This window comes from Drosophila takahashii, chromosome 2L (assembly GCF_030179915.1).
Source record: "Drosophila takahashii strain IR98-3 E-12201 chromosome 2L, DtakHiC1v2, whole genome shotgun sequence".
Lineage (NCBI taxonomy): Eukaryota > Metazoa > Arthropoda > Insecta > Diptera > Drosophilidae > Drosophila > Drosophila takahashii.
In genome coordinates this window covers 1826204-1840115 of record NC_091678.1, presented here as the reverse complement: position 1 = coordinate 1840115, position 13912 = coordinate 1826204, and the positions used below count along the sequence as shown (strand labels likewise).

Below are 13912 nucleotides of genomic sequence, written 5' to 3'. Positions count from 1 at the left end.
AGAAGCGGCATCATTACATTGGATACGCGCTGTCAAGCGGCCTGCCACGCCCCGCTCGAGAAACCCCCCACCCACAAAATTCAGTCGATATGTTGCGAGTTATGCGGCACTCATTTCCTTCTTTTGCGGCAGTAGAAAACTTTGCCCGAAACTCGTTTGCCACTTTGTGCATGTTTAACTTTTTAGGCCCACAAACTCTTAACCCTTAACCTCCAACCCCGTGATTAACCCCCTGTCAACCCCTGAACTTTGATCAGAGTGACAAACGAAACCAGACTGCAAATTGCAGCACGAACCACTCAATTAACAAGAAAAGAAGACCCACAGTCTTTGTTATGAAATCGAAAAATTCTGCACTTGTTTGCTCAAGCGATTGAGATTCAAAAAGACTCGAGAGACGTTTTGATTGACCTGCTGAAATTATCCTGTTTTTGCCTTTGCAATGCATTTCATATTTGCCCACGTATTGCCCCTCGAGGCGAAAATCGTGTCTGCAAACTTTGCGTAATAGACGTGCAAATGTTTGCAAAATATTTACAAGCCAAATGAAAATATGCAAAGAAATATTGTAAATTTTTACTGGGGGCTGAAAATTGGATAAATATTTGAGAGAATTAACTGGCTGGACAATATTTTCTCAAGATTAAGTTTGTGTTGATTAGAGTTTAGGAATTATAGAATTTAACCAAGCGCAAATATTTGCACTTCGGTTTATTATCGGGTTTTTTGTGTGTGATATAATAATAATTTTAATTGCTTCAAATTTTATTACTAGAAAAAATTAAATAATCATACTTTATTAATAATAATAAATATAAAATATTAAAAAAATTTAAAGCTTGTGAAATTTTTCTTGAATTTTGTAATAATTTTGTTTAAAGAGCTCCTATTAACATTTTCACAATTCTTAGTAAGTAAAAAAAAAATCCCCCAAATATACTTACACATTAGCAAAGTCTTAAAAATTGTAGATAAAAAGGTAAATCTCGGGTAGCCTGATAGACAATGAGTCATTAAAGAAAACGTAAAAAAACGCCTGGTGACTAAGGTTTTCGAATTTTTTAAAAGCTTGATAAAATAAATTATATTTTTGTTATTTCTATCGATACGTATCGATACTTTCCGTGGTTAAAGTAAACAATAGTACCCACTGCGTATGAGTAGTTTTTGTGGAGCTTTTTTATGAGGGCTGATATTTAAGTGTTTGATTACTTAGTCTGTCCCACGAGCTAGTCATGCAGTTCAGTTCAGTTACCAGCGATAAGTCGACATAGTTGGACGTACAAGCTAGAGGAATATAGAACCACCATGCCACCACCACCCCACGATCACTGCGGAGGGCCACCACCACATCGCCGTGGGCCCGTGATTAAGGTCCAGATCGCACCACCATGGCCACGTCGTCATCACCGCCCACCACCTCAAGTTGTGGTGGTTCAGCAGCAGCAGCCACCCCCACCACCCCAGCCAGTTGTGGTGGTGCAACAGGCTCCTCCACCACCCTACTACCAGTATCAACCGCCACCACCACCGCCATCCGGAAGCAGCCACTACCACAATCCACAATATTGAGAAGGAACTTTGATCTGTCAAATTATGATGAATTTATTTTAGTTAGCCTTACTGAAAAACTATATGTCCTAAATAAAATATATAGAAATAATATAAAAATTATTATTTTTCTTTCTTTCATTTCCATTTATATCTATAACTTTTTGAGGAGTCCTTATACCTTAAAATATATTGTTTTAGATTTTTGTTTATCACCCTCTGTTGATAAAATAAATGCAAAAGAGATGTTATATAAAAACTAATTTTATTTAATTTATAACACCTGTTTCATTTGTATTTTATAATGGTGCTATAGCACTTTCTCTATTAGCATTTTCCAGCTTTTCCGCACATTTTTCCTATCTGAGAGATAAGAACTTAACCATCGATAAGTCGGAATCAGTTAATATAGTAAACAAAACTGTGAGGCGAAAAGCAAAAGCCGATCGCCTGTAAATGCACAACTGTCCGTTTCGCTGTTATCAGACCATGTCGGATGACTAAGTCACCTTATCTCGGCCTCTAACCACTGGAATATAATTCCCCACAAAACCCTGATTGATGGAGCCCCCCCAAAAATGTTCCGTGTTCCAGTTTGGTTGGTGTTTCCAGTGTTCAACGCGTTGCTGGGTGGTGAGGTTGGTTCGATAGACCGGCTAATCAACTATGCGGTACTATGAGGATCCATGCGGCTATCCTGCTCGCCATCACCATGGTCGTCCAAATATCGAGATTGATGTGGTTCCCGGTTGGGGTGGCGGCTATTATCCGCCGCCGCCTCCGCCTCGGCCCACCGAGGTTGTCTACATGACCAGCACCCCAGCAGCCACCTACATGCCCGGGACCCAGGTGATAGTACAGCAGCAGCAGGCCTATGGATATCCCAACTATCCCCAGCAGCAGTACGAGTATCAGTACCAGCAGTATCCGCAGCAACCCTACCCATACAACAATCAACCCTATCAGCAGTGGTAAAAGATAGACATCTTTAAAAAACTATAATATGTTCCAAATTCACTACAAGTTCACTAACAAATAAAATATATTTTATCGATAAAGTGTAACCGAGCGCTAGATAACAAGAAAACAACACAAATATCTCTTTGTCTTAATCTTAAGTTTTTGAAATGACAACAAAAAGTGGTGCAATAATACAGATAGTGGTTCCATTGATATGAAAGACAATACATGCCAATACGGTAAAAAGTTATAAATAAAATCCAAGGAATTTGGCTGAGAAAAGGTGACGGAATTTATTATCAAAATATTGTAATTTTCTATTATCTATTGGAAATATTTCAAACTATTGTATCTATTAAAATGCAATTTATTAAAATGAAATAAATATAATCTCTTGCCTTTAAACTGAAAAGTACATTTTGTTTAATGAAAAAACAAATTTCAGGAAAATCGTAGAATTACACTGTGCGGCATCAAAAATTTACCTCGATGGATGCTATATTTCTGGATTCGTTACGAATTCCCAAGTTTAACTGCATTTTCCAAAAAGTTCCCCGACGGAAGGATTCTTAGCAAAAGGACCTCAAAGTTCGAAAAATGCTGAAATTGGCCGACTTTCCGGAGCTCTCAGAGGCAAACGGATTCAAGGTTTGATTCGATGTTAAAGGTTTTTCAAAGATACACTCTTTATCTTTTAAGCCCCATACTTAGAAAAATGTTAGGATTTTTTTTAAGGGAGAAACAAGTTTTAGAAAACATAGTAATACATCATAAAAGTATACAGCTGCGGTCAAAATAATAGTAGTGTTGCCGCCCTGCGCTTTTAAAAGTTTGTTGAGTTATCTTCTTTTTATGCAATATTACTTTATATTTTGTATATAAAATAATTTTAAAATTGCACAGTAATAATTTTGTATGAATCATCATTTCACCAATTTCAAATTTGTGTCCTTCCCCTTCAAAAAAAAATGAATCATAGAAACCTTGAACTCCCTAATGAAATTCAGACGAAAAAACAAAGTCAATTTGACTACTCATTGGAATTTTGTTTTTATCAGTTTATGTTTATCAATATATTTATTTTTATCGTGGAAGACATTAATGCCACCTGACAAGATAGTAAACTAAGCTACTGTTTGGGAAGGAAGGTACATAACGAAATTAGAAAAAAATTCCCCCCAATTAGCGATAAAAATGGCCTTAAATAGTTAAGCAGGTGAAGAAGTAGATTCAGTTCGACAAAACAGCCCAAGGCAGCACCACTACAGTTCAGAGGATAATATTTGGATAGAAATAATGCCCTACTACGAGGAGGAACGACGCCATCACCACCATCATCATCATGGTGGAAGGCCCATTGTGGAGGTGGACATTGTGCCGCCGAGGATCCCGCGTCCTGTGATCGAGATCGGATTGGGCGGTGGTCGCTATCCCCCACCGCCACCCATGGTGGAGGTCATCACCCCAGCTGCCGTCTACCAGCCCCCACCGCCACGCCCCATTATCGAGGTCGATGTGGTGCCACCTAGCCGCCCCTTCATCGAGTTCAACATCGGCGGTCGCCGTCCGCCGCCCAGGGAGGAGGTCATCATCGTCCAGCAGCCTCCACCGCCCAGGTGGTAGGAGAGGCCCTCTTTTGGAGCAGCTAAATAGTGTGAACAGCTTAAAATACTACTTTAAATTCCCTGAATAAATATTAGATTTTATCCTTAATATTTTTGAAAATAAAAACAAATACATTTTACATATAAAATAATTACCAGGATGAATTCATCACTTAAAAAGTCATTCCTTGAAGTCAAAAAATGTTTGTAGGTACAATTAAATAAAATACTGTTCACGCTCTCAAGATGGCATTTTATTTATTTTATGAAATATTTAACTAACAAAATATATACTTTATAATTATTCGGTTTATTATATTTTAATAAATACATATCAGATGCTGATTTAATTTCTCTTAATCTTCTCCTCTTGAGAGGCCTATGTAATTTTAAACCCGCTCGAAATGTTTGCTTAAATACCTTAAATGCACTTTGTTTTAATTGAAATATACATGATTGGTTTTCAATGTCGTTTCTTGCTGTGACACATTTTCATATGGTGAATAAATTCGCATATATGTACCTGCATTTATTCGCAATGTTAATGGTAGAAATATGAAAATTTAACTGCTGGCGAATGCCATAAACAATGGTCAAGGCAAAAACGTCCCTCTCTTCTCTCTCTATTATCTGTACACATGATTGTTTTCGTATATATATTTTTTTGTTTCGAATTTGGCTTTGGTTGCTATCTGACTTGGCCGGAATGATTGATGTCCCTTTGGGCAGAGTCTGCTTATCAATTAGTGTACAACTAGGCTTGTCGGTACATAAATATTTTTTAACTTTAATAAAATGAACACTTGGAAATGACACTTGCTTACGCTTCACTTTGTTTTTAGCTTTCTTGAGATATTTATTATTGGGAAAAAACATTTTTGTTTTTATTTATTTATTTTTTCTTTTTTAAGAACAAATTGTTTAAAAAAGAAATGAGTGCAAAAAACTATAAATGATTCTTAGTTCTTAATGTAGTCCAAAGACTTATTAATAATAATTGTAATTTATTACTCGAACAGCATTACGTTTCTAAGTACTTTTTTAATATATTAAATATGACTACTTAATTTGGGGCAACCCCTTTGAGAAGAAGACTCCAGTGAATCACCCAACAACAAACAAATTAACCGTGCACCAGAATAAATGAATCACGACCACTTGACCCGTGCAGTGATAACAAAATCAGAGTACATCCTTATCGCAATCAAACTAATTCTATACAAAATGGTATAAATTAAGGGTAAAACGGAGAATTGAAAGGCAGTTTTAGCTAAACAGCCAACGAAGGACGATCCGAGAAACCAAGGAACCATGTCTGATGTTAATATCCATCTCCAGTGCGAGTGCCACCATCGTCGAGGATTGATCTCTGCTCTACGGGGACGTCCTTGCCGTCGTTGTCGCAGGATGATGTCCAGAAATGTGGTCGTACTGCCCACCCAAATCGGAGTTCCCGCTGCAAGGACCACTGTTGTGCCGGTTGTTGTATCATCCTACTAACAAAAATAAATTAAATCTTCCAATCTGTGGAAGGTCCTCTGTGAATAAAGAGATCATATTTAAAAATGCAAACCAAGATTTTTATTTATAAATGTATTCCAAATATCATCGAGCACATTTTTCATGAAAAATTTATATAATTAATATTCCAATCAGCGGAAAATCTTTTGTGAATAAGAAGCAAATAAAGAGATCTGGCTTAAAAAAGGCAACCTAACACTTTTATTTATACATACCCATGACTTATAAGTTATAACATGTATTTATATCTTTGCAACCTTCAAAAGGATGACTATAAATAATAAATTGCATCTTATATAATATACATTTTGACTTTAATCTAGTTTTGTTTAGTTTTTAGATAAAAAAATTTTGTGAAAACATTTTTAACAATATTCATTGAGTTAAGAAAAAGTCATTTGGTTATTATCACTTATTTAGACTTAGACCTTTAGTACCTTTTTCATTTAAAATATATGATTGATACAATAATAATTAAATTAATATATTACCTTTAATGGTAATGGGAAAAATACATAATTGGATATTGGAATATTATCGTAAAATCAGTGGGCATTTAAATCCATTGCGCCTACATACTTAATGCGAATAAATTGATTGTGATTGCATTTAAAATGTGTTAGTTAGACTTATTTGATTGAAGATTTAATATAATTTCAAAAATGGTATTTTTAATTTTTTGATAAGCATTTACTATATAACCTGAGCCCTTAATTTAGATTATTCACAATTGTATAATATATTAAAATGATTTATTTTGAGTCATAATTGTATAATATATTAAAATGATTTATTATGAGTCATAAATTTGACACCCTAGTTCAGAAGACTTTAGACTGTTTAATTAACCATACCAGCAGAACCACGAATTTGATCCATCAACGTATCGATAAGAAAATCCCCTGCCTTTCTTATCGTAATTGAACTGGGTGTATATAAACGGAATAAGTAACTGGTAAAAGGCAAATTGAAACGCAGTCGAGCGGGAAAAGCTAAGGAAAGGAGATCCAAGAAATCAAGGAACTATGTCTGATGTCAATATAAACGTCCAGTGCGCCGAGTGCTACCATCGTCGAGGAGTCCTGTACTATGCCAATCCTTTGGCCTGGGGTCGTCCTTGCCGCCAATGCCGCCGAATGATGTCCAGAAATGTGATTGTCGTGCCCACTCAGATGGGAGTTCCAGCTGCCACCAATAACACCATCAATGCAACCACCACTACGACCACTTTTGTACCAGTCACTGTTTCCAACTACTAAATGAACACGATTCCAAGATAATATAACCTAAAACGATTTTCTAAAGTCTAATAAAAATCACTTATAAAGCAAAATACTACATTCCTTCGTTTTATACTTTATTTTAAGAATATTTAATAATTTTAGGAGCTGTCACAAGTTACAATGATTTTTTTTATATTTGTTTGAATATTCCTAAAATTCCCCTTTGCAAGGATATAAAAATACGAAATATAAACAATGATTCTAAGTACACATTATATTTATATTTTTATTAGATAACCATAAGTATAAAATATGTATAAAAACAATTTCAAAAAAAAATCTAAAAATCACATTTCCAACTGGCATTAATATTCTTAATAAATGATTTTTGGATTGATAGCTTAATTATATCTTCCAAAACATTCCAAAATATTTGCCGAGTATAAACTTAAAATACAGCATGTGGGCAAACAAAAAGTATTACGTTTTAACTTACACAATATATATAAAACATCAAGTAAGACTTCTGTAACTTTCATGATATCTTATCAGCAAACTCAAGGGATCAACTTAAAGATACGATAAGTGCATCAATCTCAATAGCTTCGTCATGATTCTGATCTCCCTTAAGACCTTTCTTTGGTTTTCAAGTTTCCCTGAAACATTTCACCAGGGTGACTCACGAACTTCACTTAATCCCAAGGCAACCCCCAGTTATGCGAACCCCCATGAATCAGCGACCTAAGCCAACCGTAATATATATAACAAAAAAATCGACCAGCCCTGGAAAAATTGAATCACTAAGGGTGCCAAAAACGTTGATCGATCAATGTACTGATAAAACAGAGAGGATTTCCTTATCGCAGTGTTCAGTGTCGAACCACCGAACAAATAAAATATATATAATAGAGACCAGCGAAAAATTAGACAGTAAGCGCTAAAAAGTGGTAGAAAGAAGACCAATTTAGACTGAATAACGGGGAAAAAATGAGTAACGTTAATAACGTCAATATCAACGTCCAGTGCGAGTGCTACCATCGCCGAGGACTTCTGTACTACACCAATCCTTGGGCCTGGGGTCGTCCTTGCCGCCGATGCCGTCGCATGATGTCCCGAAATAATATTGTGGTGTCCGTCCCAGCTGGACAGGTGGGTGTGCCAGTGCAAACCACCACCACAGTGGTGCCTGCCCAGAATGCGACCCACTGGCAGGTTCAGCAGCAGCCGCAGACCATGTCCGCCCTGCCGCCAAAGTACGATCAAGCTGTTGCCGCCAACTAAGCCAGGACTTTCTGATATTTTATTAAATTTATAAAAAATATTTCTAAAAAATAACAGAATAAAATTCCCTAAAGAACATTGCAAAATCTATGAAAATCCTAGTGAAGTTTAAAAATGTTGCCTAGTTTTAATTGGCCTACACTCATAGAAATTTTCCGGTAAAATCGCCCTAAAAACAAGGAAAATCGCCCTAAAACGGGGGTCAATGGCGACTAGGCAACAAAATTAGGGCAAATTGCCCTAAAAATACGGGTGAATTTGTCACACATTTAGGGCGATTTTTCGTAGATCTAGGGCGATTTTTCTATTTTCAAAGCTAATTGCCCTAAAAATAGGAAATGAGACCCTTACACTAAAGGCAGTTTCCTTTAAATCCAGGGCGATTTTTCTGGACTTATAGGCGAATTGCCCTGGAAATCGGAAAAAATACCTTTAAACTAAAGGCAGATTTTCATAAATCTAGGGTGTTTTTCTGGATTTTAGGGCAAATTGCCCTAGAAATATGAAAAAATATCCTGAAACTAAAGGCAGATTTTTATAAATTTAGGGCGTTTTTCTGGATTTATAGGCGAATTGCCCTAAAAAAAGCAAAGTGCTCCCCAAAATTTCCCGGCTTTTTTTCATAAATAAAAATACGATTTCATTATATTTTTTGTGTTTTTTTTATATTTTTGTTTGTTGTTGTACAATTTCTAATTATATACATTTACATACTTTTCTACTTATTCTTATTGCTAAAAGAATTACATCGATCTTAAAAATAATGTTTTGGCTTAATGTATTTTTTGGTCCTTAGGTTTTGTGCTTCCGCCGGAGGGAATTTTAGGTCTTTTAAGGTTTACTGAGTACTGATAATCAAATTTTACTTCTAATTGAATGCATAGAAATAATATTTTTTTTTGGAATGAACAGATTATTTCTTTAAAATAGTTACAGTTTTAAGGTTTTATAATCCTTCAAGAGTTCGGATAAAGCTTTACCTTTCTTATCAGACTCTAAATGATTTTCATAAAACATTTTTTGGATAAATGTCGTGGTTTAAAACAAAAAATATTTTGAAGCACACATCAATACTTTTCAATAAGGTTGGCATTCTATAAATAAACCTCTGATAGGTAAACTGGAAATTCACCAAGGTCAAAAAGGGCTTGTTCCCACGTTGCAGCTGAATGGTTGCAGTTTCGGCTTTCCGGATTAGCAATTTTCCGTCAATGCCTTTGATGTGTTTGCAGTTCCCCAACAGTAGCCTTCCAAACCAAGAAACGGCTTCGCGGGTCCGCAATGGTGTGCTTCGCGTTCTTGCTCCCGCCGTCCTTTTTTGTCAGTGCTGTCGCACCAACACTGAATGGATCGCAAGCCAAATTAAAGTTGATTGTATCTCTATTAAATAAAAACAGTCTATTTATTGAATGAGAAAAGAAAAAGAGAAAAAGCATATACCTTCAGCGTGGCTTTCCAAAGATTTTAGCAGTTTTATTCCCTTACTTTCGCTTTTAAAAAGTGCGAAAAGTGGTTTGCGGAAGCTGGATCTCAAAGACGTTCTCAATCTAAAACAAGAAAAAAAATTGTTAGAAATTAATATAAAAATGCACTACTAACAGTCAGAATTTTCATTTAGCCTGACGAAATGACGCAATAGAAATTTGGGGGTTATTTTGGCATATGCACTTGTGAATGCGGTTTGTCCGGTGCATAAATACAGATTTCTAATAAATATATACATCTGTACACATGTGTGTATTCTGTTGCATCATCTTTTTACCTCAAGCATTATTTACATATACACATACATATATGTATACTCTTGTTAATGTTCTTACTTTGTTCTGCCACACTTCCAAAACTCTACATCTGGACCGCTGCTTCCAGTCAAATCTTTTTAAGTTTCAGCTGCATTTTCCTCTGTTACAGATATGTAAATTCAATTAGTTATTAATATCCAAATTGCACAATTATATATGTATGTACTCACCAGAAAACTGAGAAAGAATCGCCTCCCAAGTCCTTTAATAGCGTTTACATTTTTCACTTTTTCACAAACAAAAGGTTTCATACAAACACGTCTTTCACTGCCAAGCGCCCGAAAAATTATGACAAAGTCTAGACAATCCAACTCTTTCTACCCCCACCCTTGGCACTGCAACGGACGAAAAGTAGCGAAGAAGAAGAAAAAGGGTGGACTTCTCTAAAGTCAAATGCGCTCAGCATCAAAATTCATAGAAAAAGGTCCGCCCTAATATACACACACATTCACTTGTTTTGACCTCCCACCGGGAAAATTCCTCTGGAAAATAACATATTTTCAAGAGGTTTCTCCATAGAAGCGGAAGGGACTAAACCTCATTCACCCCTTACATTTCTTCCATCTCTGGTTTCAAAATACACGGGGGTGACACAAAAAGTAAGGGGGAAATGAGGTTTCTATCTGGATCTCTGGCAGAAGAATGCAGGACAAAATCCACTGGTTTTTCGACTTCCCGCATTATAGATTTTCCACACGTACCCAGTTATGGTTTTCCTCCACTTGCAATATCTGCTTTTCTACACCCTCCCAGTTTTGGTTTTTCCAGACCCTCGCAGTTTTGGTTTTGCACTGCTTTGCAGTATCTGATTTTCCACAATAAAAATCATGTTTTTTGTAATATTTGTTTGTGTATTTATTAATAATATTTACAATCGAAGCATTGGAACTACAAATTTTTAATGCCTGAAGCATTCCCGGGTTTTGCTTGGCCGAATGCAGTACTTAGATATCCATTTCTTGTCTGTCTTCTGAAAATATCAAACATAATTTAGATATGAATGTAAGACCAGGAATAATAATAAGAGTAATTACCATTATTAGGTCTCCGCACAAAATTAAAGGATCTCTCCAGAAATTATGCCTGGTTTGCCATGGCCGATCATTTACCCTCTGTTCAGTTGTTTTATGTCGGGTATCTATATCAAAAACTATGAGAAGAAAAAATAAAATATGACAAGCGCAGGCGCAACACTTCTGGTCCCAAGAAGTCTCAGTCGGCCTGGCTGAAATAAATGTAATATTTTGATTAAGTTAAACAACTAAGTTAGTACTGAAGTACTATTTATACAACCATTTAATGAACACCTCACACCATTTACCACTGGTAAAGATTAAAAACATTTCAAGTGTCACTGAAATGCAGAATTTGTGTTGAAGATAGCATCCGGAGGCGTATATTTATTAATGGGGAAAATATCTGTGATACTAACCTTTGTAACGCTGAAATAAAGGTTATAAAAAGACAAAATTCATTTTATCACTCACCTTTTTATTGTTTTTTAGATTAAAATTAACTATTTTCACTTTTTTTTCACTTTTTCCAACAAATTTAAAAATGATGTGACCCTGCATCATATACTTGATAATACTAAATGCAGATTTGATATAAATTTCGTTGTAAAGTCCGGTCACACTTTGGCGCCAAATAAGTATTTCGTTTAAAAAATACTTTTCAGGGACCGTAATCATTAAAGGTTACGTATATTATTGGTATGTTAGGCATTTTTCGTGTTATCAATACCACCAACACGAATTTTTATATTTTAACAACACTTAAAAATGGCTTAGGCCACGATCTGACGATCAAATTATTTTATTTCACAGAAAATGTTTAAAAATGTAAAAAGCAACAATAGTTTTCTTTGTAATTTAATGTAATTCCTTGATAAATGTGATCAAATATTTTAATCGTCTTACCGTGGCTTTTCTCTATAATTTGGTTGAATCCCACATTCATCCTTATTATTATTTGAAAAATGTTGAGTAAAATAAATTAATATTATCATTATAGACATTATGATAATAATGTTATATAGTTTAATTTTTTTGATTAACAATTATTAATATTTTTTCTACGACTTTTAAAATTACTAAAAATTAAAACTAAATGTGAGAACAAGTCTTTTGGTTTTGGTGTAAATCATAGGATTTTTGAATATTATATGTTGGTGATTTTCTTGTTTAAAAATATTATAATCGTAGTGCCACAGAAATCACACAGCGCATAAATGGCCTGATATTGATGCTACTCAGAAACCCACCCTCATTTAGCGCTCAGAAATTATCTATCCCTACACCGCCGCCTGCAAAAAGGAACAGGATTTCAAGAACACAAAAACCAACTTCTCACATTCCCGCTGGGTGACAGCCATTTATGCGCTGTGTGATTTCTGTGGCACTACGATTATAATATTTTTAAACAAGAAAATCACCAACATATAATATTCAAAAATCCTATGATTTACACCAAAACCAAAAGACTTGTTCTCACATTTAGTTTTAATTTTTAGTAATTTTAAAAGTCGTAGAAAAAATATTAATAATTGTTAATCAAAAAAATTAAACTATATAACATTATTATCATAATGTCTATAATGATAATATTAATTTATTTTACTCAACATTTTTCAAATAATAATAAGGATGAATGTGGGATTCAACCAAATTATAGAGAAAAGCCACGGTAAGACGATTAAAATATTTGATCACATTTATCAAGGAATTACATTAAATTACAAAGAAAACTATTGTTGCTTTTTACATTTTTAAACATTTTCTGTGAAATAAAATAATTTGATCGTCAGATCGTGGCCTAAGCCATTTTTAAGTGTTGTTAAAATATAAAAATTCGTGTTGGTGGTATTGATAACACGAAAAATGCCTAACATACCAATAATATACGTAACCTTTAATGATTACGGTCCCTGAAAAGTATTTTTTAAACGAAATACTTATTTGGCGCCAAAGTGTGACCGGACTTTACAACGAAATTTATATCAAATCTGCATTTAGTATTATCAAGTATATGATGCAGGGTCACATCATTTTTAAATTTGTTGGAAAAAGTGAAAAAAAAGTGAAAATAGTTAATTTTAATCTAAAAAACAATAAAAAGGTGAGTGATAAAATGAATTTTGTCTTTTTATAACCTTTATTTCAGCGTTACAAAGGTTAGTATCACAGATATTTTCCCCATTAATAAATATACGCCTCCGGATGCTATCTTCAACACAAATTCTGCATTTCAGTGACACTTGAAATGTTTTTAATCTTTACCAGTGGTAAATGGTGTGAGGTGTTCATTAAATGGTTGTATAAATAGTACTTCAGTACTAACTTAGTTGTTTAACTTAATCAAAATATTACATTTATTTCAGCCAGGCCGACTGAGACTTCTTGGGACCAGAAGTGTTGCGCCTGCGCTTGTCATATTTTATTTTTTCTTCTCATAGTTTTTGATATAGATACCCGACATAAAACAACTGAACAGAGGGTAAATGATCGGCCATGGCAAACCAGGCATAATTTCTGGAGAGATCCTTTAATTTTGTGCGGAGACCTAATAATGGTAATTACTCTTATTATTATTCCTGGTCTTACATTCATATCTAAATTATGTTTGATATTTTCAGAAGACAGACAAGAAATGGATATCTAAGTACTGCATTCGGCCAAGCAAAACCCGGGAATGCTTCAGGCATTAAAAATTTGTAGTTCCAATGCTTCGATTGTAAATATTATTAATAAATACACAAACAAATATTACAAAAAACATGATTTTTATTGTGGAAAATCAGATACTGCAAAGCAGTGCAAAACCAAAACTGCGAGGGTCTGGAAAAACCAAAACTGGGAGGGTGTAGAAAAGCAGATATTGCAAGTGGAGGAAAACCATAACTGGGTACGTGTGGAAAATCTATAATGCGGGAAGTCGAAAAACCAGTGGATTTTGTCCTGCATTCTTCTGC

The 13912-nt window shown here is 34.8% G+C and overlaps 5 protein-coding genes and 1 long non-coding RNA gene across 7 annotated transcripts; 5 read left to right on the top strand and 1 right to left on the bottom strand.

The window, feature by feature from the left end:
* Positions 1-1228: 1228 nt before the first annotated feature.
* On the top strand, positions 1229-1674 carry LOC108068172 (uncharacterized). The gene has a single exon (XM_017157586.3). The coding sequence runs from the start codon at positions 1309-1311 to the stop codon at positions 1570-1572; it is 264 nt and encodes an 87-aa protein (XP_017013075.1). The 5' UTR covers positions 1229-1308; the 3' UTR covers positions 1573-1674.
* A 477-nt stretch (positions 1675-2151) lies between these two features.
* On the top strand, positions 2152-2923 carry LOC108068167 (uncharacterized). The gene has a single exon (XM_017157580.3). It carries the CDS (start codon positions 2218-2220, stop codon positions 2524-2526), a length of 309 nt encoding a protein of 102 aa, XP_017013069.1. The 5' UTR covers positions 2152-2217; the 3' UTR covers positions 2527-2923.
* Positions 2924-3634: 711 nt separating this feature from the next.
* Positions 3635-4360, top strand: LOC108068166 (uncharacterized). The gene has a single exon (XM_017157579.3). The coding sequence runs from the start codon at positions 3808-3810 to the stop codon at positions 4132-4134; it is 327 nt and encodes a 108-aa protein (XP_017013068.1). The 5' UTR covers positions 3635-3807; the 3' UTR covers positions 4135-4360.
* Positions 4361-6595: 2235 nt separating this feature from the next.
* On the top strand, positions 6596-6974 carry LOC108068173 (uncharacterized). Its single transcript, XM_017157587.3, has one exon. The coding sequence runs from the start codon at positions 6662-6664 to the stop codon at positions 6893-6895; it is 234 nt and encodes a 77-aa protein (XP_017013076.1). The 5' UTR covers positions 6596-6661; the 3' UTR covers positions 6896-6974.
* An 825-nt stretch (positions 6975-7799) lies between these two features.
* LOC108068170 (uncharacterized) lies at positions 7800-8236 on the top strand. Its single transcript, XM_017157584.3, has one exon. It carries the CDS (start codon positions 7847-7849, stop codon positions 8138-8140), a length of 294 nt encoding a protein of 97 aa, XP_017013073.1. The 5' UTR covers positions 7800-7846; the 3' UTR covers positions 8141-8236.
* Positions 8237-9158: 922 nt separating this feature from the next.
* On the bottom strand, positions 9159-12062 carry LOC108054609 (uncharacterized). 2 transcript variants are annotated; one of them, XR_011417640.1, is made up of 6 exons: positions 11430-12062; positions 10977-11167; positions 10113-10912; positions 9961-10042; positions 9581-9687; positions 9159-9520 (listed from the first exon to the last, which is right to left on the bottom strand). It is a non-coding gene; the product is annotated as an uncharacterized lncRNA (long non-coding RNA). The 2 variants fall into 2 exon arrangements; XR_011417639.1 differs by having other exon boundaries at positions 10977-12057.
* Positions 12063-13912: the final 1850 nt, after the last annotated feature.